General features: G+C 35.6%; 1 protein-coding gene across 2 annotated transcripts in view; it reads right to left on the bottom strand.

Moving 5' to 3' along the window:
• Tenm1 (teneurin transmembrane protein 1) overlaps positions 1 to 27,191 on the bottom strand; it is a 621,649-nt gene that overhangs the window by 114,115 nt on the left and 480,343 nt on the right. For both annotated transcript variants that reach the window (XM_013018086.1, XM_013018087.1), the window contains 3 exons: positions 21,139 to 21,258; positions 14,109 to 14,370; positions 11,157 to 11,424 (listed from right to left, as the gene is read on the bottom strand). In XM_013018086.1, coding sequence (XP_012873540.1) covers positions 11,157 to 11,424; positions 14,109 to 14,370; positions 21,139 to 21,258 — 650 coding nt within the window. The remainder of the gene's footprint in view (positions 1 to 11,156; positions 11,425 to 14,108; positions 14,371 to 21,138; positions 21,259 to 27,191) is intronic.

Below are 27,191 nucleotides of genomic sequence, written 5' to 3'. Positions count from 1 at the left end.
CTAACTGAACTTTAGTTTGCTGAGAGAACTAAGTTTGCTTAGCGTACTGCAAGTGCAAATTCCACCTTGGCACATTAAGTTTTGGTTTCTGCATTTATCTAACCAATGGGACATCACCCAGCATTTGGCTTGAACTCCTATAAAGCACAGATGTTGTGCATTAAACTTGGACCCCTGGTATGCCACTAAAATAGAAAGTGCAGAATGTGGTATCATGGATGTCTCTGCGCTATTGAAATATGTATAGCCTAAGTATACAAGGTTCACATCATCTTCCCAGTCAGTAAAGCTCCTTATCTGTTGGACCCCCAGATTTTTGCTTTCTGAATTTAAAAATTCTTTCCATTCTCATAATGTTAATAGCCTAAGAGTGTTGATTCATTACACGGTATATCTCAAAGCTGATCCTCCCTTCCTGGAAACTTAAAATAGCCCCATTGGTCTGTGGTTTGACATTGTTTTGGAGTACCTCTCTCCTAGATTATTAGATGCTCCTGGAGATCTCAGGCTTTCCTTTGTCATTTGCTTATGACATCTGGTAATGAAAACTGGCACATAAGCAATGCTAATACAATTGTCTCCAAAAATGAATAATTAAAAAGACAAGTTTTGATTATTGCCATTGGGTGAAGGGAAATGGTAATTTTAGTCAAACTGATTTTTTGTATGTGTGTATGTGCACATATTTGTGCAAAAGTACATAAACAGATAAGCTAAAATATCCCCATGATTATGAAAACACAGGTCTAACTTTTAGATCATTGGTGGTCAATTTCAAATTGAAGTTGCCTCTTCTTTGTTCTCCTGTGTACCAAAGATTATAATATGAATGAGGATGGTTTTCATGGTAATCGCTTATGTTTAGAAGGGTCATATACTGGTTATAATGCTGTATTGATTGTCACTGTCCTGAAACTCTTCATGATTTTCAGTTAAGAGCCTCAATATTTTCATTTTCATCTCACTGAGGCTTGCAATTTATTATAGACAGTCCTAATTTATATACATCTATCAGTCATCAGTGAGGGAAGATGTACATAATATACAACCAATAAAATATTTTTGTGCTAGTTCTTGGGCTTGAACTCAGGGCCTGGGCACTGTCCCTCAGCTTTTGTGTACAAGGCTAGTTCTCTATCACTTGACTGCAGCACCACTTCCAGTTTTCTGGTGCCTAATTGGAGATAAGAATCTCATGGACTATTTTTTCCAGGCTGGCTTTGAACCATGATCCTCAGATCTTATATTCCTGAGCAGCTAGAACTACAGGTCTGAGCCACTGGTGCCTGGCTAAATCCATTTTTATTATTAGCCTTAACCAATCATTATTAGCAAGGGGATCCAAGGGGATGCTAGAAGATGCATCATACAGTGTAAGTGATTTCTAAATGGAAATTATTTTGGGACCATCTGTGTAATGGTGTTTTCTGTTCAGGATATCAGGAAGCACTCATGGCACAAAGCAATGCCATCCCTAACTACTCATATCTTACCATAGTCCTTGTGCTTACTAAAATAACTCTGAGTTAATTTTAGATCAAGTACACAATGTCTTCAACTTTCATGTCTGTCATTAGTGAGCTATGTGGGCTCTAGAAAATTATTCTTCATTTCTAGACATTGTGTTTTTCATATGTACCAAAGTGGAGAGGTGATTAAAATTGTTTATTCCTAGAATATTTGGGGTAGGGAGCATTTTATTGTGAATTTGGTAAACGTTAGGGCTAGTCTTCCTAGAAAAGTGCTAATCTACACAAATTTTTTTGTAGAATTCTGGGAGGGTGTCATTGATAGACTAAAATCTGAATAAAAATCTCAAATTGAAGATCCCTTGCTAAATAATTTTTCATCTTCCTTTTATATTGACACTATGATATTAACTGTATTCCTTTTAGATTATACCTTATGAGATGAGGATCAAACCAACAAGCAAACTAGAATGCTACATCTCATGTTGAAAAAATCAGATGGTTAGACAGCACATTAAAGGGTATGTTGGTATATAGATTAACATGGTTTCTGATTCTCTTGCCAACATTTAAAATCTTGATTAATAAATAATCACAACAACAATAATTACAAGTTCCTTTAAAGCCATCATTTCCTTCCCCACAGTATTCCTGGCAATTAGTGGGTCTGCCTTCTGTACACTGTAAGCCTGGTGAGCTCTTCTAGAGTACCTTCTCTGGAAGATGATTGCACACTTTTGCAAATAAGTACTGTGCCCTGGTGACCTGTGATGTTGGTTTTGAGCCTGCTTTTTTCCCTCACAGTATCAGTTAAAGATCATCCTAACTTTGCAGCAGGAAATGCTTACAGAAAGCATTAATTAAAGAGTTCTTGATGTAATGGTAATGAGATACACGTACTCTTTTCACTTCCCTGTATCTGCCATCTGAATTGCTCTCCAGTCCGTAACAAAAAAGTGCATTGGCTGCAAACCCCACAATTATATTACTATTTTCTCCACAGTCACAGCAAATAGAAACAAGGCAGCTACTTAATAAGTTCCCTCTAATTTTTATTAGATTTACTTTCTCCCAAGAAAGCTCTATGAGCTAATAAAGTTATAATTTGTACTTAAGACTTGTCCAAAACTTGAACTGACTTTAATGAGAATGGCTGAGTAGTGGAGTATTTTTGTATGTGGTTTCTTGCTCAGAGTAGCAAGGCAAGGTTTCTTTCTGACAGCAGACCACTTTGACATCCTAAAACTTGCAGTAGACTTTGGAGAAGGCGTATCACCCCACAGAGTCGAGCTGCTCTCCAAAACATGGGAACAGGCAAATACAGTAACAACCAACCCTAGACTTCCTATCATGGAAGCAGACTGCAATGCACTGAACTCCCACTCTTTTTTTTTTTGTATAATTGAGTGTGGGGGAAAAGTGATTATATTAGGTCTGGTGCTGGAAATGCTGAGCTTTGACAATACACTCTGCCTATTACTGTGACAGTCGTTGAGACACAGCTAAGTAAGCAGGGTGGACCACTACTAATTCCCAGGAGGGTTGTTCGCTATCATGTCTGATGATTAGCACAGCACACTATAGGGTACACATTCAGCCTCTGGTACTCTGTGGTGGGTCTAGGAAAACTAGTGTAAGGAAAGGAAAATGACTGCTCATCAGTATTTGAGAGAAGCTACAGAATATAGATTGTAATGCCAGTGAACATATACTAGTAAGAAAGGGTCTTAGGGTACATGAGTGCTTCCATAGGGTCCTATGCTGGTGTGCATATACTGGGAAGGAGGTTGAGAGTCATTGATATGAAAAAAGTATTTTATTTCAACCATGGGACCACTTCATTTGTGACACAATTAATTCTGCTTGGATTTCTGTCTTCTAATATTCTCTCTCTTACCTATACACAGAGCTATTAATGAAGTGTTCCTTAACATTGAGTTTCAAAATATTCTGTCTTATGGACATAGGATTGTAGCTTGACCTTACTGTTACGACATCTTGCAAGTATTCTACTAGCTCACAAAAAGTGAAAATATTCACCTTCCCCAAAAGCCATTTGACATAAGACAACTGTGATGGCCATTGAACTTATCTGAATGGCCACATTAGTATGATGTAAGAACTGCAAGAACACAGAAGGCCCAGTGTCCCTGACATCCAGTTTAATGAGTATACCATTCATCAATAATGGCTAAGAGACTGACATTAAGTAGCTAAGGTAAAGATGCTCTGCAATGAAGTTGATATGCAAAATCTGACAAGATTAAGCACATGATTTTCAATGGCTCCAGGCTAAAGCTACCCAATTCATAATGGTTGCATTTAGGAAAGAAATATATAATGAAAAAGAATCTGATAGTGTGAGAAATTTACATGCTACCTTCATGAACTCAAGGTACGTCTATAATTTGGAGACATTTAAAAGGGTAACTATAAAGATGAAAATCATTTTCTCCAAAATAAGTTATTAACTAGACTAATAAGTAAACTATTTTGAACTCTTTAAAAATTCTAGATTAATGCCAAAACAGAAAAAATAACAGAAAACAAAAGCCCTACAGAAACGAATGAAGGCCATGGAAAGAATAGACCAAAGCTATGTAGAAAAATGGTGCCTTCTCTCAGTGTTCTCATTTCCTTTTCTCTAGAATGGGATGACCTCAGTGGAGCCTCCATTTGACTTGTCTGGTGGTCTGAAAAATTTTGTTTATCTACTATTCTTAGCTTATTAAAGCTGGCAGCATCAATGTGTTTTTTTTTTTTTTTTGGATCCGGTGGTGGGGCCTAACTCTGGGCCTGGGCACTGTCCCTCAGCTCTTCAGCTCAAGGCTAGAGCTCTACCACTTGAGCCATAGAGCCACTTCTGGTTTTCTGAGTGGTTTATTGGAGATAAGTCTCATGGATTTTCCTGCCTGGGCTGGCTTTGAACCGTGATTCTCAGGTCTCAGCCTCCTGAGTAGCTTGCATTTACAGGTGTGAGCCACCGGAGCCAGGAAATTTTTTTATCAAGTGTATTTTCAGCACTTACAGAGATAGTCACATAGTTTACTCCTTTCATTGATTAGGGTAGTAATTAATAGCAATGTTGAACTTTCATCATGGATATAAAAAACTTTCCTTCTTAATGATGTATTATCATTTGAGCAAATGAGTGAATCACTAGATTTCACTTGGTAATATTTCCTTAGTATCTGTACTATGCCCATTCCCCAAACAAGTGTTAAACAAATTATTGTTAAGAATAAAGGAGCTGTATGAGTAGAAAGTATAGGTGGGAGAAAAATAAAAATCATCTAGGAGTAAAATTAACTATATAACATTTTTGGTTTCCCTTATTTGCAATAACTAGTATATGTCTGAGTCAAGCAGAAAAGGTCAGATAAGTTGATGTTAGGGAAATGAACACTAAGATATGTATTCAAATGTTTTTTTTCTTTCATGCGATTGTTTCTAACACATCTATAAGATTATTTCTTTGTTGCTTTGTATGTCCCTCCCCCATGGTATAACCCCTGCTTTCACTGTATTTGATGTAGGTATAATTTGTGGCGGGGAAGGGAAAAACAAATCGTTTAAATAGGGATACAGGTGGATTCATTGCAACAATGAGATGTACAAGTCGTTATGTTGAAAACCAACTTTACAACTTTGATGTGGGGGGGGAGGAGAATTAGGTGGGGGGGGAGGATGGGAAGGGATGGGAAGGGGAAACAAAGGAGGAGGCTACAATGCTTGATAAGAAATGTACTCATGACCTTGCCCATGTAATTGTAACTCCTCTGTACAGTATTTTCACAATAAAAAAAGAAAAGAAAAAAAAACAAAAAAATTTTTTGCCAGAGTTCTTATATGTTGAAATCTACTCTTATGAGATTTTTTTCTGTCTTTCCAAGTCTAGCCAATGTGGATGAACTATATCATGTGAAAATCAGAATAAAATGTGGAGCTCACATACACATTTGCGAATGCCTTTTTGTACCTGCATACTCCTCTTCTTGGGAAGACCCACTATCCCACTACACAAAAGAGGCTAAGAGGTCACCTCTGTCATTATTTGTTTGGTTATGTAACAAACATACAATCCTGGATATGTATCTTCTGTTGACATGCATTGAATAGGTCATAGGAGATGTGAGCATGAACAAAACAATAACCCCAGGTGCCTGTGGTTCATGCCTATAACCCTAGCTACTCAGGAAGCTGTGATCTAGAGATCATGGTTCAAAGCTAAAACCAGTCTAGGCAAGAAAGTGTTTGAGACTCATCTCCATTTAGCCACTAAAAACCAAACATGGAGCTATAGTTAAAGTGGTAGAGAACTTGCCTTGATCAAAAATACATAGTGACAGTGCCCAGACTCTGAGTTCAAGGTCTATGACAGGTGTGCACTCATGCGTGCACACACACCCAATCCCAAATCAAAATAGTAAGACAACATTCCTCTTCATGGAACTTACACTGTATTGCAAGAAATTACTATAATAGGAAAGTCATACATGTATACATGTGTAAAATATGGTGTTATAATGAGAAAACATGGGACATGAGAGCTTAACAAAGTCATTTATGTTGGATGAGGGAGATAAGGATTAACACTTTACAGGGAAGGAGTTTATTGCATGAACTGTAGAAGTGGTCAACTCTCTTTTGTGTGGAGAAATTCTAAGATCCTCTATTGGATGAATGAAACCATGGGTAATACTGAACTATTTTTCCTGTGTGACATACAGTATTCCCATATCGTAGCAGAATGAGTCTGTCTTTCCAGGTTTGGTGTCTCCTTTGCCTTACTGATCATTTACCTTGGGTAGGGCCATTAGGTAAAATAGGGGTTCATTGAACATAAGCATGATAGTTGATCAGAAATTGGAGACATCCCTAAATGACTAATGGGAGGGTGTTGGTATGTACTGTGTGAAAATTCTGGACAACAAAAGGATGATTGATGGACAGAATGATGCTGTGGGAGATTTCATGAGACTATTCTGAATAGAATACAATTTAAGGCATTTGAAGTGTCCTTTCTTAGAGGGTGATGGATAGTGAATATGATGCAAGCATATTACCTATATATGAATGAAAATAGTATAATGAAACCCACTAAAAAACTGTTAAAAAGAGGATGGGGAGAAGAGAGAAGACAGGTAAGAGGAATTTGATCAAACAATATTATATGCATGTATGGAAATATTAAGATAAAACACCTTCTAATAAAAATGCAAAAATCTATGGCATATTTCAGGATTCTTTTATAATAGGTGAAGGACAACATGCTCCCTTTCTCCACTCAACTAAAAAAATTCCAGAATTACTATCGTTTAGCAGTATTTAGGCATTTTTCTTTGGATAATGGTTTATGAAATGTACTCAATTTGAAAACACACTATCTTTTGAAATAATGAGATTAAAAAGAACACAATACTGTAATGAAAAGAAAGGTACTGCTAGTGAATGGCTCAGAATGATATTGTCTTGATGTAATTAGTAACTTTCATTCTCAAAAAGAATCTGGTTTGAATTGTATATTATATGATCACCCAATCTTGAAGAACTATCTGCATAATGCTCCAGGTGGGTATAACAAGTGGGAGGCAAGAAGAATCATAATGCCGAAATGAAAATAGTCATATTGTTTGTTACATTATTTAATTTTTGCCTCTTGGCTCTATCATCTGAAAAGTGGATTTCAAACTTTTCTTCCAAATTAATGGTAGGAAATAGCATTTGTTAATTGTGATGCAGCATGTATAAACATACATAGGTGCACATACACACACATGCACACGCACACACATACATACGACACCACATTTCATACATGTGTGAAAACTGAGTTGTAGTCAACAAATTGACATAAGGCTTGAGATTGCAGAGACTGAAGCTTTATTAATGTTGATGTTCTGGGTTTCTTTTCATAACTTTGGATTTTGGTTACATTTAGTAGTTCCTTGAAAAACCTATATCCCTGAAGCTGTGCCTATAAAGTTGAATGTATAAACCAGTTTTGCTCTCAGTTAACAATTATGAATTCATGAGAGGAGAGAAATGATAAAAGATTATTATCTCAGTTAGTTGCTCTGACAGAAAGCCATTGGGGTGTTAAATCAGGCCCTTGGTAAGGTGGGCTGGTCACTTTAGTGAAGAGAAACAGCAGTGGAATGCATACAGAACTGCTAGACCTACGCTGGAATACTTGCTGTGTGCACAATTTTGGCAAGTTGCTTTCTCTTTCTGAACCTCAGTTTCCCGCTCTGTAATCCTGTCATGCCTACTAGGCAGGAATGTTAGATAGATCAAAATGAGAAAATGTATGTGAAAATCCCTGGCAAATTGTAAAGCACTACCCATTTATTCTTAAAATATTCAGTGGATGCTATTTTTGTAGCTGCCCAGCCTGCTGAGGTTTTACTGAAGGGAAATTTATGAACACTAAAGCATCATTCTCAAGAATGTTTTGTGTGCACAAAGCAGCCGTAGCTTAGAACCTATTACTATTAATGTTCCCTTGTTTCTCTCTAACACAATTTCTACAGACTCCTATTTGTTGCGAACCTTTAGGAAGTCTAGTTCTTCAAGAAACACCACTTTCCTGCCAAACTACTGTACGAAATAATTATGCAATTGTTGTTGCCAATAACCTTGAAGAAAAATAGAATTGTTTACAGCATGGCTACTAAAGGTGGATGGCTGATTTCCTGAACTTCCAGGACTCCAAACCACTGCAATTTAATTTAATTAAAAAGGAGACTAGGCAGAATGCACTATTACACATTGGTAATATATGCAGACACAGGCGGACATAGGGAATTATTTTGACAAAATTCACATAATGGATGCAGATCAGAGGCCCCGAACAAGCCAGTTTGTCAAATTAAATAAGCCGCCTCTAGAATTTTAACAGCATTATAAACTTAACAATAATTAGTTCTTGCATTGTTTTGCAAGTAGCTGAGTTGGGGGAGAAACTAAATAAAATACAATGATTTCCAGACATTGTATCTTTTTTTGGAACCAGAAATAAAAAAATATAAAACACTAAAGACAAATTATTTCCAGAGCTCACATAGAGTTTTTAGCAGGAGAGTCTTGTCTATGTATCAGACAACAAAATCTCTAAGCTGGATGAACTAGTGATTGTAGTTTTTGTACTGAACTCTGGGGCGATTTTACTCTTCTTCTACTTGATCAATATTGTACTTGGATTAATCAATCTTATCAGTTGCCAATGATACTTCTCCAAGGAAAGAGTCCATGCAACCCCTGTCAGTAATTATTTCACTCTGGTATTATCCCAGTTGCAAAGTCTGTTTCATTACAAAAAATGATGGGCTAGTGTAGAATCTCAAGTACTCATTTCTCATTTTGGCTGTCCCTCAACAGTCTATTCTTCTTCAGTGACATTCTAGTCCTTAGAGATCATACCTATTCCCCATAGCTGAGCTATGTGGGAAACATAACTCCCACATTTCAAACTAAGCAGATATTTCAACTTAGATATTCACCACAACTTTAAATTCGTCTTTTTAAAATCTGAATCCCACTCTATACATCATTCAGCCATGGGCGATTGGTAAAGATTCATATTTAACTGACATGAGAAGGGAGAATAGAAGTCCTTATTACCACTGTTTTAAACAAAATCCTTGCTATAACTGAAACTTTATGAATTTTGGTCAAGGTTTGTATTAGTTTCTTATTGCTACTATAACCAAGTATCACAAACTGAGATAATGCTGCCCATTTTATAGGTGGAACAACTATGGCACTAGGAGATTTATTTAGCCAACATCATATATCTACTGAAGAAAAAAGGGATTATTGGAACCCAAGGAGGGACTCTGACTCTAGAGCATTCTTCTTCTTCTTCTTCTTTTTTTTTTTTTACCAGTCCTGGACCTTGAACTAAGGGCCTGGGCACTGTCCTTGAGCCTCTCCATGCTCAAGGCTAGCGCTCTACCACTTGAGCCACAGCATCACTTCCGGCTTGTTCTGTGTATGTGTTACTGAGGAATCAAACCAGGGCTTCATGCATGCTAGGCAAGAAATCTATTGCTAAGCCACATTCCTAGCCCCTAGAGCATTCTTTTTTAACTACTGCATTCACTGGAATTGGGACTGAGGTGGACGCTGTTGGCTGGCCAGTAATGTTGGTGGTGCTTGGCCAAATGGCAGAGCTCTGTATTAAGTGGTTATTTTATATTGTGTGTTAACTGGCTGCCGTAATGTAATATTGTCTCCAGAAGGAGTCTGAATTCAAGGAAGAATAAGTCAGCAGACATAACTCATTAGAGAGCTCAAAGAAGCAGGGTGGTTAAAAAGAGATAAGCTTATAGCATGACTCAGTTACTATTGTAGGACTCTTATGCACTGGACTCGCTGCAGAAAGAATAGAATTGTTGATCTGAGAGAACAGATGCTGGCCTTTCAGAGCTACAATACATGTGAACAAAACTATAGTTGTAGACATCTGCTTGCTGATAATGATTCTCTCTTAAATTCCAGTGTGTGATTACAGGAATACTCCATTAACTGAGGAACCTGCCCACATTCCTTATATTTCTATGAAGTCCAATATAGATAATTATTTCAATAAAGGTCTCCTAGGCAGAGAGAGATTGTTAGTCCGTCTCTCTATGTATATATTTTCCTCTGGAAATGAAATTGACACATGATATTCTAAGAAATATGTTAGAGGTATAGGAGATGCATCACAACAGACATTTCTAAGGAAGGATGTGAAAACAGCTCCTCTAGAGAGCTTTATAATGGACATCTAGTGTGCCCAAGAGAGATTGCCATGAGATACTGCCTGGAGGAACAAGGATCAATGGTTTTCCATCTACAGGTCCACACATCTCTACCAAGTCCCTTAGGAAGGTTTTTGTTTTCAAAAGAATGGAAGACTGGTGTCAGAGTCTCTCTCTGGTTGTCAGTGCTAGATTGTTTACCATCAATTCTTAAAAGACTATTTTGCTTTTCTGTTGTGTCTATCCTTTACAAAATTATGGATTGTAGCAAGTTTTTTAAATTTAAAAACATTCATTAGAAAAAGAAAATTAACAAATATGTCTCAGTTTCATTTTTTAACAAAAATCATTTGTCTGAGAAAATTAAAAATCTTAAAAAAGCATAGTTCTCAAGAACCTTTTTCAGGTACAGGCTAACTTAAGATTCTAGATTTTAAAGCCTTGAGATTAGAGAATATCAACAGAAATAGGAAGGGAAGATGATTTTTTTTAGTTAACCTACTGAACTAACAAGTTAGTGTAATCTAACCATCTTAGACATAAAAGATAATAAGTGGAGATGTCTATAAGCTAGAATTTTGTAGTTTCTAAGTGGAAATGACAGTCTAAATGTCAAGTCCAAAAATATGGCCTAAAAAACGTCACACCAAAGGTCACAGTTAGAAGGCAACATTCAACTTTGGAGACAATTACAAGTCAGATATTATGTGATTCTTCTGGTATGCTGCCATCATGAAAGGGACACTAAAAAGATTTTGAAGCAAAAATGTGTCAAAAGAGAACACTAAACAGGCACAAAAGGAATGTTTAATTATAAAAGCCTTAGACCCTTTTAATAGAAGAAAATCAATCGTTATTCTAAATACAAATTAATATGCAACTAGTATTTTCTGTCTTGTGAGCATACTATTGCTAGTTACATAAAATTAATTCAACATACCCAAAGCTTCTGCCAAGCCCCAAACCTTCTGTCCATAGATGTCAGTCTTGTTCCAGGCAAATGTGTAGACAAGATTAATTGCAGCTGGAAACCATTTCTGTGTGAGTCGCCCTTCGACAGCTACTGTGAGGTGTACTTTAATCATCCCCACAGGAATTGTTGAATGTGTCAGAAGGATCCGCAGAAGGGTTTTATACCCAGGAGTTCTGCTGCTCAGGTAACTAAGCCTCACAAAGCTAGAAGGAATGGGAATTTCTTCTTGTACAACCTGAAAAGAAAAGTAACCCAATTGGTTGTTATTGTCTTAGAGACATACTAAAAGAGAGTCAAGTGGGAATCTATGGACATCAAGCCACTTGTGCCTGAGCCTTTGTGTGGCTATGTGATCAAACTTTTCAAATTCTGCATGAAATCTATATAGGGACAAGACAAGCATCCATCCCTAGAGATTGCTCTCATTTTTCCCTGCCAAGAAAGGCTATGAAGAACAATTACAGTTTCTTAACAACGTTCTAAAAATTGCATAGTAGGAGTTTGAAAAGAGCACACTGATGAATGTCAAACAATTTAGTGCCATGGGCTTCATGAAAGGATCCTTTTTCCTTATATATACATACACAAATCTTGTTTGGTGTAAACAATATATCATAAAACCATGGCTATCATGTTTAATTTTGGCTAGGCTAAGGGGAAGAACTCAAGAATTAGGCTCAGCAAGTCATTTTTTAATGACAAAGATTATAGTACCTCAAGAATTAATCTTTACTGATGTCATCAAATTCATTTACTTTGGAGGCTTGGAGTGACCTCAAGGCCACATTTTTAATCAATTTCTCTTGCATTGTTAGTGACTGTATATACCAATGAATGACTACAAACAAATTTCTCCAAGTTGGCACCTGTGACTGAGAGGTGAACAATTCTCCCTCATTCCTCTTCAATTTTGTAAAATACCACTTGGCTCTTTTAATTAAGTACTACTACTTATTTAGAGTTAAATGATCACAAATAGCTAAAACCGAATTTTGTTTTCCACAACTTTCATCTTTCTTTTTAAAATTTCTTTTAAAATATTATTCCTTTTTTATTAATAAGTTTTTATTGTGAAAATATGGTACAGAAGGGTTACAATTACATGAGCAAGGTAATGAGTGCATTTCTTATCAAACATTGTTGCCTCCTCCTTTGTTTTTCCCTTACCATCCCTGCCCTCCCATCTCTACGATTACAACTCCCTCACACCAAAGTTGTAAAGTTTGGTTTTTGACATAGCATCTTGTATATTTCATTGTTGCAATGGGTCCACCTGTATCCCTATTTAAACAATTTGTTTTTTCTTTCCTCTCCCCAAATTATACCAACATCAAATACAGTGAAAACAGGGGTTATACCATGGGGGAGGGACATACAAAGCAACAAAGAAATCATCTTATAAATATGTTAGAAACAATAGCAAGAAAGAAAAACCACTTGATTCCTTACTTTGGGTTCATTTCACGTAACATCCACTTATCTGACATTTTCTGCTTGTCTGAGACATATACTAGTTATTGCAAATAAGGGAAACCATGGGACCTATGTTTCTTTGGGCCTGGTTTACTTCACTTAATATAATTTTTTCCAAGTCTTTCCATTTCCTAACAAATGGGCAATGTCATTCTTTCTGATGGAAGCATAGAATTCCATTGTCTATATATACCACATTTTCCTGATCCATTCATCTACTGAGGAGCATCTAGATTGGTTCCATATGGAACCTCAGTAGACTTTAATCTTTCAAAGCAAGACATGTGAAGAACAAACCTATATTTTTGAACACATTTGAAGTGGCATGAATATTGCAGATATTCTTGTGCCCTGATTCATTTTAAACTCAGAATATTGTCCTCTGAATTGTCCTCTACAATGGGATTAGTAGAATTGATTGCTAAGTACATGCCACCTCATATTTCTAGAATGTTTTGTCATTCTACTTTTTCTAAAGACCATTTTTGTGCAATCTTTGCCTAGGATTTTCCCCCCTCTTCATTGAGTACTTGATAACTGAGTTGTCCACTGATGTTTTTTGCAGATAGTGACAGAAATACAGTATTGAAGGATAATGTGACATTTTCCAACTTACTATTTCATTTTCCTAAGGAAATATCTAATACTAGAAAAGTTGGAACACTTTTGTAATGAAATAAGACTCATACTTCTTAATGCCATCTGTCAAGGAATTGGTGTACACATTAATTATAGCCATTACTGTCTTTTAAAAAACTATACTTGAGTTCTGGTAACATAAGTCTTACAAGTGTATATGGTGGCATCTACATGTAACTATTATTAAAATATTTCTATAATATAGTGAAGGAATTGTACTATGGCTGTTGGAGTGGCTTACTATTGAGTGCTCAAGAAAGAATAATGCTCAAAAATACTAAAATATTTAGAGTCCTAAATATAAAACTTTAATATACAGAAACAAAGCTTTAAAATAAATCCCACAGGCTTTAAAACTACTTTTACTAAATACCAAATAAGATGAAGTGTTGTCACAACTTCTAAGAAGAGTGACAATGGATATAAGCTACACAACGGAACAAAACTTGATTTCTTAAGAAGCTTTAGTTTCAGAATAACAGACAAAGCACATTGATTATATTTTTTATCACTATTCATAGCCAACTAGTTTCGTTCTTTAGAGCACAGTGTTCATTAGGGCAGGGTTAGGGGTTTAATTTCCATGACAGCAAATTTATCTTGCTGTTCCATAGCCACAGATAGCATGTTATTGCCTTGGTTAGTCACCTTGGAAATATGTGTTGAAGAGACTACATTTGAAGCTTCTTTTGAAACATGAAGGGAACACATTATAGGGCCATAGGGTATGGTAGGGAAAAGAATTTAGCCACAATATACAGTCAGTCATTCATAGGACTTTGTACATTCAAAGGCTGATATACTCACTTGTAGCTCAGGAACAATAGTCCCTCTCTCTGGACAGGACCCTCCAAATGATGTGAGTGGTGAAGGAAGCACAATAGGATTAGGGCTGATAAAGTTGGAAATATCACAGGATGGGGGGTCTGATACAACTCTCTGCATGATTACTTTCTCCACTACAATAAACTGATTCCAGGGCAACCAGAGTGTCCTCTTCTCAGACAAGAAAGGTGATCGGTCAAAAATTAAGACAACAGAGATACCACCAATGGCCACGAGGTCAAAGCTGAGAAGGAAAAAAAGAAACAATATAAAGCCAAGCAAGTAAGCAGTAAAAAAAAAAACCCTGAAGCTTAAAAAATAGGTTAATTTTAGTTGCTTTTCCTTCTTTCAGGACTCAATTATATCCACTTGTATTTTTTATTTTGTACATTCTCTCTCAATAAAGATTTATCCTATGGATGACTTATTTTCACTATTCGGTAGCCTTCTGAGAAGATATTATCTATCTATAATTAGAGGATATTCACTCAGAATTCAAAAATTAATTGACCATTCTCTTAAAATTGCTTCATGCACTTTTGCAAAGCCAAATCTGACATTGCTGTACCCCTATGTACTGACGATAACTGAAAGATGACCATTTAATATTCAGCAGCACTTTTAATATAATGAATTATTCATCTTCAAAAATTTATAATGTATTATAAAAAAAGTAAAGAGCCAAAAGGTTAAATATTTTGTTCAGGGTCACAAATATAATGTCAGAAATTATATAGTGTCTTTGAGATAACTTTTGGAAAAAGACACCAGCAGAGGAAAATTGGCCAGGTAAATTTGTTTGAATTGTACCATGCATGTACCTCTGCATTGGACAGTTCTCTTTGCCACCTGACTATTGGAAATCCATAGTTAGGGTATCTGCTTTCGTCCAGAATGACTCTTTCAAATGAATGGGAAGAATGGACCATGGGCACCTCTACTGACAGCACCTTGCATATCTATATTCTCTCACAAAGCAAGACTAACTTTTCTCTAAATCCACTCTGTCCGTTGTCCGCCTGTAGATATGGTCTCTGACAAGACTATTGTGTTGGAGCATAAAAGCCTCAGATTTTAGTGCATTTTACACTGATAGTTCTACCTTACTTCTCTTTTAAGTATAATGATGACTTTGAGATAATATACTTGAGACCATTCAAAAAGATGAAATGCTGTGTAAAAGAAAGATAATGATAAATTATTATCATTATATCTTAAAAATGGATAAGGGGCAAAATAATGCTCCTTAATATTCAAGGCAATGTAAATCCACAGGAGAGAGGTGTAAGTGTGTTTCTCCACATTATAAAAGATCTTTCAGCAAATCACTTTTTCAATGATAAAAAGCACTGATAGGAAATCAGACTTAATTATGGACATTTCACTGCTCTCTTCATATGACATTTATTATATTTATTATGGCATTACCAATTATTATCTTGTTGCAGAAATCTTCCAGATAAAGATAAATGCACAGTAACAAAGAGTAGATAATGCTATATTTTTTATTTTGCTCTTTAGTGAAGTAGCAGTAATATTAAGGAAGGTTCTAAAAAGAGGATTTCAAGAACTGCATAAAAAAGAAAAACCAAACAACTTATGGTTTAAGACAGATAGCTTGAATTCATGATAATACAGGAGCAGTTTAAGGCAGCGTAAGAGGGAAAAATCAAACACTGCTTGTCAAATAACCTTTCTGCTACTTCACCTTCTACACAGATTTAACTTTTTCCTTGGACAGTGAGTATATTTCCTCTGCCCAAACACTGACTTACAACTGAAGTACTTATTTACTTAATAAAAAACAAATGTAAACACAAACATAAATAAATATAGTAAGAACACATTTAAGAATTATTCTCAATTTCTAGAAAGATTAAAGTTTGAGCAGTCATCTTGTTTTTTGCAAGTTATGTGATTTTGGCTTCTAATGTAAATATCCCAAAGATATAAAGTTAATATAATAAAGTTGAGTCTAAGTGCAGTTTTCTCATTAATAAAATGAGGTCAATATGATATATTCCTTAGCAGTGATTGTAAATATATAAGGGAATATGTAATTAGGAATGCAACACATGTTAACTTTCTTCTATAATTTGGATACTTTGTCCTAGTAGGCTTACTGTACATTTTCTTTCCTTGTAGTTCATATTAACTCTAGGCTAACTTTTGGTTATCTTTATGAAAAGATATTAGTTTTTAAGTTTATGCTGTATTTTCCCCTAAGCCTATTAGGATGTTTATTTAAATACCTCTAAGTGTCTAGGTTATATTTTTTGTTATTTAACCAAACACTAATCTAGGTAGAGTAATTTTGCAGGTGTGGTTAATATCTAAAATCAGTGGACTTTAAGAACAGGAGATTGTCCTTGATATACTATGTGAGTTCTATCTAATCATTAGGAAGCCTTAAAAACACAGTAAAGTTTATATTAGGAAGAAATTCTGTGTCAATACTTCTGCATCAACTCCTTTCTTTTTGAGAATTTTCTATCTGCCAACTTGCCCTACATATTTCAGACTCTCCAGTCTTCACCATCAGGTAAACTCATTCCTTAAAATGAACTGAAATCTCTGTCTGTCTGTCTGTCTGTCTGTCTGTCTATCTGTCTGTCTGTCCTTTTCTTTCTCTCTTACCCAATACAAAACTTTGACTATGTGTGAATATTAAATTTTTTTTGTTGTTGTTGGTCGTGGGGCTTGAACTCTGGGCCTGAGCGGTGTCCTTGTGCTCTTCAGCTCAAGGTGAGCACTCTACCACTTGAGCCACAGCACCACTTCCTATGGGTGAATATATATATATATATATATATATATATATATATATATAATTTTTTCTATATTCCTGGACAGATATATTGTCTCTTCTCATTTAACTGTTTTATGTAGTAAATACTGGATGCTTTACTCATTGATTTACTCCTTGGAGGTGAGGGAAGGGGGAATCTGTGGCTAAAATGCATCTAAATCATTGCAGTCTAAAATAGAATGTTCTTGGAATGATTAAATTTTTGAGATTTCTACTGTCACAAATCACCTCCATTTCCATGGATCATTAAGAACAAGTTTTCAAGACATATAAGACTAGGTATAAAATGTTCAAGGGAGAATGTTTATTTGTTTGGCTATTATTGACAATCTGTAATATGTCAAACAAGTCCTGTCTGTAGATGGAAGACTATTAAACCATATTCAAATCCTATTGTATCCATAACTGAACAAACTTTTGCCTTGAGGAAAACTAGAGAGAACTTTACCTTCATCATAGTTTTTAGAACAAAGTTCTTGGGACATTTCATGTTCTTCAAGAATGTTCTAAGTCATTATGTCACCTATTTTGCTTACTATTAGTTAGAATAATCTGTAAATAGCTCTTTTTCAACACTAATATCAGTCACATATCTAAGCCAGCAATGGTAAATCATAGAAGTTTAGAGTAAGAGCAGTTGGAATAGAGTCAGAGCACTTGAGTTTAAATCTTGGAATTTATCTTTATTAGCCATGTTAATCTGGGGAAATTTTCTCATCTGCCAAATAAGTACAATGGTAATGTTGGTTTATAAAACCTCTGGTGAGAATGAAGACAGAGAAACTTTAATGAAAATGCCTATGTAACAATGGAGTATTATGCAGCCATTAGAATGGACAAAATAATGGCATTTACAGGAAAATAGATGGAACTAGAACAAATCATTTTGAGTGAGGTAAGCCAAGATAAGAGAGACAAATGCTACATGGTCTCCCTGATATGTGGATGTAGAATTCAAATGCAAGGAGATATGACAAAGTAAACAGGACTGAGGAAACAAAGGACCTCTACTTAATTGGTCTTGACCTCATATATGGTATATATATACATCCAAGGGAAGCTAGGAGGAGGGCATCGAATCAGAGGGAAACAGGGAGAAAATATACAACAGAGGGCCCCATCAGCTGCACTGGACACAGATGAAAATTAACTAAGCAACTCAAGGGCAGCAATGGAAAGGAGGGAATGAGAGGGAAAGAGGAAACAGCTAACACCAAGCAAAAGGAAAAAAAATGTACTTATCACCTGCTGTGGAAGAGATAGTTGTGTTGTCAAAGCTTATAGAATTCACAAACTTTATAAACCATAATAATGACAAGTTGCTTTGTGAAGGGTAAAATGTGTTTGTGACTTTGAGTATCATAATCCTATAATACAGTGAAATTTATGTAATTACTTAATCTCAATAAAAACTTATATATAAAAAAGAAGTACATTGGAGGCCTAGGAATGTGGCTTAGTGGTAGAGTGCTTGCCTAGCATGCATTAAGGCCCTGGGTTCAATTCCTTGGTACCACATAAACAAAAAAAATAAAAAAAATTTAAAAGTACTACATTGGAGATTTTCAATAAATACGTTTTTGTCTATGGAAAATAAGAAAATGCCTTGAATATATCTGACATGTCTTTTAAAAAATATCTTTAAGCAGTTGTACAGAGCCTTTGTCATATAACAAAGTAGTTTATGAATACAGTATATCTTCATCGATGTTACCATTTGTACATTCTTAGCAACACACACTTGTAAACAGTTTTTTCCTTTATACCTACCTTTTCCCCCTTATGCTGTGCTGGCTCTTCTCAATCTAAATAACTAATCTTTATACTTTTATTTATTTTTATTTTAAACTTACTTATGTTTAAGTATTTGTACCAAGGAATTTCCATATAACAAGCAGTTTATGAATACAATGTATCTTGATTGATGTAATCTTTAGAATTTTAAAGGGCTCAGCCTTCCATAATAGTTTTTTTTCCTTTGTTTTGTGTATCTGAACTTGGTTCTATAACCTATACCATTCCTAGTTGGTAAACATTTTGACATCCTACGTAACATAATTGTATTTGATATAGATTTTGAGAGAGCTGATAGCTTAATGGAATGCAGTGGTGCTACTTGTATTAATTAGAAACACTGCAGCAGACTGGTGGGGTTGATACTTGGAGACAGGAACCTTTTAGCATTTCAAATATCACAGTGTCTACAGGTATGTAAACGTTAATAACAGCCTTTTTATAATCTTTTACCTTCAGGTAATTTTTTCTTATGATTTTCTATTTTTGAAATGTACTTAATCTGAAGTAGCAACAAGCTGAGATATATAAATGGAAAAAAATCTCACTACACTGTCACAGTAAGATGTCTGCTTGGCATTTGGAGCGCATATTTTGAATACATACTCCTTTTATGGATCCTGTGAGAAGAGTTATTGCTAGAGGGGACTCCGACTAGTATCTGTCATTTACATAAACCTACTTTTTACAAACAACTTCAGTAGAAGAGGGTCTATGCATTTGGTTTAAAACGTACAACATAGAAATAACAACAGAATTACTATTTAATTTTTTCTCAGTAATCTGGAAAGAGAAATCTTTAGACAGTTTAGACATTAAGATTATTTCAAGTCATTTTTAAATATAAAATAATTTTATACTTTTTAAGGCAAGCTAAAAAGTCCTCTGAGTCCATCAGTACCCTATAAGAAGGCAGAAGAAGACAAATCAATTTTTCAATTCATGGCACATAGTTGAACACAGTGTCAAGGGAGAGGCTAGTTTTGTACACTACTTATTGGTGAGTGAATGATCAAAATTTTATCATTTAATCGAACTGGAAGAAAGGTCCGCTGAAGTTAGTGTAGAGCTCCCATTTTGGAATATTTAGCAGGAAATTCTATCTATCTGGCTATCATATTTACACTACCTGCTGAGTAGTTTTGTGTCAGTCTGTTAAAATGAATAAATGACAAGTTAGTATTAGAAACATAATTTGCATACAAATAGTTCATTTAAACACTTGAACATACTTTATTTTTGTAAGTAGGTTAAAACTCTTGTCTTTTAAAATATTTTCTACAAGCATTATTATGACAGACAGTTGAAAAAGTAATTTAGCACAGCCCAAGTTGAACAATTAACTTCCCTTAAGTGGTTTAGACTAATAAGGTTTGATTGAGTTTCTTGTGAAAAAGCTCTAAGCCAATAGGTCATTTTTTGGGTGAGTATTAGATCACTAGGGTAGCCAGTGTTATAGTGTTCCTGAGAGTCATGAATAGCTACACAGGCCTATTCACTCAAATATTCTGAAAAAAAAAGTCTGTTTAAATGACAGAAACAAAATGGTTTTTGAGAGTAAGTTCTTTTCCGGGATGGGTGGATTTTACTTAGAGGTCTTGTTTTCTAGGTCTTAGAGAACCTTGAAAAGCTCTTATGATTTGGGTCATTTGTGCTCAGGGTTAAATATTGCAGTTATATGTGCTGCTTGCCATGCCTGCCAATCAGTTGCAATCACTAAGCAAAAATACAGGTTGGTGAAGGCACATTTGCTTTTTGTGGTACTGCATATCAAACCCAGGGCCTTGAGTATGCCAGGCAAATCCTTTGCCAATGAAATACACCTTCATTCCTTGAGAAAGGATTATTAAATATTAAATATTTAAAAATAAGATTGCATTTTTTTGTTTTTTATCTTTATTGATATCTTAATATTTGTATTTTCTTACCTTTATTTTTTCTTATTTTATTTTATTTTTAAATAGTATTTGAAAATAAGATAAAACATTTATTTAATTTAGTTGAATTTTGAACTTTTGGAAAAAATCTTTTGGACATGATCATTTCTGAAATATTTTGGGCCTATTGTGGAAGAATAGTATAAGTGTTCTGTGATAAATTTCCCTATTTATTACCTAAATCATGTCAGTAAACTTTGGAGTTTGACTTATAAATAAAATTAGATGTGAGACAGAAAACTTTTCATATGGTCAGATTTGAAGAAAACGAGAATAATATCAACCCTTAGAGCAGACTTTTGGTTTTACTTAGATGGAAAATAGAGTAAATATATGTCACTATTGACTTTTCTAGGTAGTTCTAGAAAGCAAATGGGCTTACTATCACTGTATCATCTTGAGCCTTGGGTTTTACCGATGGTTAGAAGTCACAACTTGATTTCAAAAATTTTCAGAGGCAATACTGACATACCTTCCATCTTGCCGGCTGATGGTAAAGCCATAGTCATTGTGGTGTAAGAAACTGACATTCACACCCACAAGGGGAGTTCCATCTATGGCCACCACTTGGCCTCGAATCACACAAGCACGCCTGAAATACAAGACAAAAGGGAAATTAAGAGTATGTAGAAACTAGAATCTAGACATCAAGTTGTAGAAATTTTGGAAAACAGTAAGTATAATGAAGAAAACAATGATTTCACTAACCTCTGTAAATATGAATAACATTTTTGGAGAGGAGATTTTTTTAACCCATCAAACTTGGGAGTCCTACTAGGTGTAGTTATGAATTCTAATATTTTAAAGTAAACATTGAATTATCAACAATGCCTAATGCAATGAGAAATAATATTCACTTTAAAAATATTATTATTGGGGCTGGGAAGGTGGCTCAGTGGTAGAGCGCTTGCCTTGCATGCTCAAGGCCCTGGGTTCGATTCCTCAGCACCACATAAGCAAAAAGAAAAAAGCCGGAAAGTGGTGCTGTGGCTCAAGTGGTAGAGTGCTAGCCTTGAGCTGAAGAGCTGAGGGACAGTGCCCAGGCCCAGGAGTTCAGGCCACATGACTGGACCCCCCCCAAAAAATATTATTATTAATGGGATAGAACAGAAGGGTTACCATTTCATAAACCATAAATATTGCCTTCTGTCCCCACCCATAAGTTCTATAGTTTATTATCAACATAATGTCTACTGAGTACCACTGTTGCATTTGTTCACCCTCTTTCAATTTCAAAATCTATCTTTTAGAACATTTAGTTGTTTCTTAATTTTTTTCTGCATTGAATTTTGTATTTCCTTGGAAGACAGGCATAGGATTGCATGTCTGTGTGCGTAGGCCAGTTGGTGGTTTGAACTCAGTGCTCTGGACTACTCAGGGCACTGTCCCGGAGTCTTTCTCCCCTCCTCTCCCCTCCTCTCCTCTCCTCTCCTCTCTCCTTTCCTCTCCAATCCTCTCTCCTTTCCATTTCTTTCCTCTCCTCTCCTCTCCTCTCCTCTCCTCTCCTCCCCTCTCCTCCCCTCCCCTCTCCTCCCTTCCCCTCCCCTTCCCTTCCCTTCCTCTTCCTTTCTCTTTCTTCTTTCTCTCTTCTCCCTCTCCCTCCCTCCCTCCCTCCCTCCCTCCCTTCCTTCTTCCTCCTCCTCTCCTTCTCCTTCCTTCTTTCTTTCTTTCTTCCTTCCTTCCTTCCTTCCTTCCTTTCTTTCTTTCTTTCTTTCTTTCTTTCTTTCTTTCTTTCTTTCTTTCTTTCTTTCTTTCTTTCTTTCTTTCTTTCTTTCTTTCTCTTATCTAGTACTGTAGCATTTGAGCCACAGCTCTATTTCTGACTTTTTGGTGGTTAATTGAAGATAAAAGTCTCATGGATTTTCCTTCCCAGTCTGGCTATCAACCATGCTCTTCAGCTCTCAACATCTTGAGTAGCTAGGATAACAAGGTGAGCCACCAGCACCTGACTGAGAGTCCTAGTTGGAAAGACCCTTTTCTTTATCAAAAGTAATCTTATTAGTTGATACAGATATACATAGTACATAAAATTAAAATCTCTGATGACCAACTCCACTTGTTTTTTCTGCTCTTAACACAGGTGATCAGTAGTATCAATTAGTTGTGTACATTTTCTATGCTAAACTGATAAATTTCTTTGGAAAACCAATGAACAAACAAACTTATCTGTGTAGATTTTAAGTTAAAGTCTGAAATGGAGGCGTGATAAATCAGTTTGGTATCCTCATTTTCTTGCCTAATTAAAAATTGTCAGGATATTTTCCTTTAAAAATTAGCCTCAGCTTTGACAAAGAATGCAGTTCAATTCTCTTTTGTAGTTTTTTTGTTGTTGTAAAGATGCTGTACAGAGGTTACAATTACATGAGTACGGTAATGAGTACATTTCTTGTTCAACATTGTTACCCATTCCTTTGTTGTTCTCCCACTATCCCTTCCCTCCTCCACTCCTCCCCCCTTCCGAAGTTGTAAAGTTCATTTCTGATGTAGCGTCTTGTGAGTATCATTGTTGCAATGGGTCATCCTTTGTCTTCCTTTCAGCATTCTGTTATTCTCCTTCCTTTCCCCAAATCAGATCAATGTATATGGAGGGTACCAGAATCAAAGACAGTGATTGCCAGAGGTAAACCAATGGAAAAAGAAAATTCAAATAAAATAAATGAAATAAAATAAGGAAGAACATATAGTACATTGGTGACAATAAGGTCCACAACCAAAAAAAAGGACCTGTTGTGTTTCATTAAACTAGTCTGTCTCCCAGGAATATATTCTCCCAGGAATATATGGCTGTCTCTCAGGAAAATAGTCAATGGAAGTGTGCATCATTTTCAACTGTAGCTTGGCTGATAAGCTGCAACAAATTCTATAAGTATGGTGCTTAAGTAGAGGGCCCTGGGCAAAATTTCAAACAGGGAACTTTCACTAGTCTGCCATTATTTAGGATGTGGGGTTCAACAACATGTTGGAAGCCTTGAGCTCATGACTTTTGAGGTCATAGTGCTAATGAAGGCTGAACAAGTTTTTCCTAGTGGATAAGTGTCATTTTTGTGTAATCAAATGGGGTTCAGGGTATTTTAGGATGCTCAGTCTTGGATTTAAAAGAGTGCTGTGTCATTTGGGTCAACATGGATCACCTGACTAGGTGTAATATCTGCAATCTAGAATTATATATTCGTCTAATAGAATCATGAAGTTAAATCAAGTTTCTGAAGGTTCATGGCCACAAAAATAATTTAACAAAACAAAAAATATCTCCAAGTTAGCAAAAGACAGTCACCACTGTTATACTTTAGCCAATAAATCCCACTACAAAATTTTATATCCATCACAAGAATTGGTTCTAACTTATGCTAATATTATTTATTCTAGCCAGACACTGTTGGCTCATGCCTGTAATCCTAGCTACTCAGGATGCTGAAATCTCAGGATTGTGGTTTGAAGCCAGCAGGCAGAAAAGTCCCCTGAGACTCTTATCTCCAATTAACCACTCAAAATGTAGAAGTGATGCTGTGGCTCAAGTGGTGGAGTGCTAGCCTTTAGCACAAAGAGGCTCAGGAACAATGCCTAGGCCCTCAGTTCAAGTCCCATACCTGCCAAAAAAATTTATTCTAGTTTATCTAAAGCCTTTCCAAAACACAAATTACAAGCAATTAAGTATTACATAATGGGAAAATAATATAATTGTCACTTTTACTATATATGAGTATTATGTACTCTCAATGCAATTCTTAGTTCTGTGACATCAATCAGTGGCTTTCCATGTCCAATTTTTCCAGTTTCTGTTCTGCTTTGAAACGTTTATTGTTGTGCTAAAACAGAAGACATTTGAAGCCCTTCAGTTCTGGATTTTGAACTAATCCTAACAAATCTGTCCTAGGTTCTAAGGCCAAGTAATGAAAATAAAGAATAGCTCTGGTTTTATGCAGTAACCTTTCAGTGGTATAGATGAGAAATCTTTGGCAAGATAGACAGAGATTAAGTAGAAATAAACTGAAAATTTATTACAAACTACATAGAGATTGGTGGTAGAGACTGAGAAGAGATTGTGTTAGTCAGTCAAACCATTTTAGAAATTAGTTAAACATTTTCTGAGTCTTTACATGTTGTTGCCTATTTTGGTGAGTGGTGGAGACTAATTGTAAGTTTTATGAAGCCTCCATAAGTTAACTAAGGTAGAATTTGCAACAAAAATGTCTTCCTAGTGCTTGATAACTCTTTATTGGCAAACAAATTCTATGTACTCATTTTATTTGTTTCCATTAATCTGGTTATTTTGTCTTTCCACAGACATGGTAAGGTCAATTATTTTCATTTTTATTTTTTCAAGCCTAGTTGGCATTATTGTCTCATATGTTATAGACACAGATCTGTCTCTTCTTTTTGCTACACTTTTATTTTCCATATGGCTTATATTTATGAAGGATCCAGGCTGGTGAGTGACTCATAAAAGTCATCATTATTCTGTGCATATCCCTTGTATCCCCCTTTTCATTCATTCTGTATCTCATTCTGAGTAGACTTGTCTTTTGACTCCTGTTCCTTAATATTTCTCATATTTTATGAAGCACACAGATTTGTGCAATAACGACTCATCAAAGTCATCATTATTCAAGACATTGTCTACCTGTTCTTCTTATTCATTTCACCCCTCATCATTCATAAATAATGCACACAGACTTGTCTTTCAACACCCTTACTACTTTTTTATTCCTTATATTTTATGATCCATGCCAACTTACAGCATATGATAAAGCTCCATAAAACTTATTATTCTACATTTATCAGTATTGAACTGTCTTTGTAATGTATTAGACTTTAAATGTTCTGATTCCCTGTATCTTGCTGCATTTGCTCCCATTATTTACATACTTTATGCCATCCATTTTTCAAAATAATAACTCTTAGCTCTTTTTATTCCTAGATTATTGGAACTTTACAAAGTACTTACTGTAGTCTTTGACCAATGCAGTTACCATGTGTCACTATAAATTGTCTAAATTGGGGGAAAGTGTTAAAATATTAATTTCATTTTGACTGACATTTTATTCTGAAATTTACTTCTCAGGAAAGTCTTCCATTTAAGAAACAAAGCCCTTTTGAGTCTACTCCTTGTCCTAAGCTACACTCATTTCTAGTGGTGCTTAGAAAACATTTCTATATGTTCTTGGCAAATATGGTGTACTGTATTACTTTATTCAGTTTAGTTGCCATTTTGTGTATTTCAGCTTGTAGATGGAAGCCTGGCATCTACTATTTTCCCACCGACCTTGATTTATATAACCACTAAAAGGTGATATTTCCTCCAATTCTGTAACCTGTTCTGATAATCCTAGTCAGATCCAAGATAGCCTATAACATTCATGTTTCTCAACATTAGACCCTAGCTGAGTAATTAGGTGTAAATGGTGCAAGTCTATCTTTTCTACTCTCTGTACTTTCCATTATCCTTATTGCACAATATCACTATTTTCTATTCCAGAGTCCCCAGTTTCCTTCAATTACATCTGAATTAGGCAGATCTACTTGGCTTTTCCTTATACAATCATTCACAACCATCTTGAGCTCTTAATATTTTATATTAAAACTTCCCTTATCATGAATCCTTGTCCTTCTATATTCCATCTTTTCTTTTTAATTAGTAATATAGATAAATCTTCATAATCTTTCAAGGCAGATGACAAGAAGCTACTGTCTGGGCTCATATGAAGGTGGGCCTGCACCAACAAACATCTTTTCAGTGTAATCCTCTTGTAAATTCTCTCTTTCTTTCTCCTCTCTGTCTCCCTCTCCCTCTGTCTTTCCTTGTCTCTCCCTCTCCCCCAGACACTCACAGGAATGTGTACGTTGTGTACTCTCAATGGTTATGTTACATCTTTTCCATATTTGCCTGGGGCTCTCTTTTTATTCAGACATGGATGGCATGTTTTGCTTCCTTGAACCTTTAAAAACAAGAAACTCTCCCTTCTGTAGTTGGTTAGAGCAAGGTAACTTGAGCTTTGATGGGCATGTCCAATCTGACTTTAAAAACATGTATTGGGAAAATTACCCCTCACAAGTGTCTCTTTTGCTATTCCCTGGAGAATACAGGCTGCTGCCAAGCTGTCTACCTGCTGTCACTGTGCTAAAGCAGTAACCCCAAAGGAATTGCTTCTTCACTTTAACTAAATGCTGAATCCTCCAAGTGTTTGGAGCTTGGTCTGAACAACAGGGCATCTCGGAAACTGCAACTCAGAAAACACCTTCTCGAGAGTCTTATTTAACTAATAAGCTGCTTGTTGGACAGCTCTGAAGGAAAAGATCTAATTCATTTTGTATTTTCTGTTTTTCATGGCATGGCCAAATTATTCCTAGCCTTCAATCAACTTTTGGATCTATTCTCCTTTACCCTTATTTGTTGTCTTTTGTCTTCTATGTCAAATTTCCAATATTCAATCAACACCCCAGGCAACAACATAAACCTAAAGCACAAAAGTTGGTTTGAAAAAAAAAGGATGAAAACTAAATATTGAAAGATGTAATTTAGTGCAT

The sequence above is a fragment of the Dipodomys ordii genome, unplaced genomic scaffold (genome assembly GCF_000151885.1).
Source record: "Dipodomys ordii isolate 6190 unplaced genomic scaffold, Dord_2.0 Scaffold38, whole genome shotgun sequence".
NCBI classification, from domain to species: domain Eukaryota; kingdom Metazoa; phylum Chordata; class Mammalia; order Rodentia; family Heteromyidae; genus Dipodomys; species Dipodomys ordii.
This window is presented reverse-complemented; position numbering and strand designations above follow the sequence as displayed.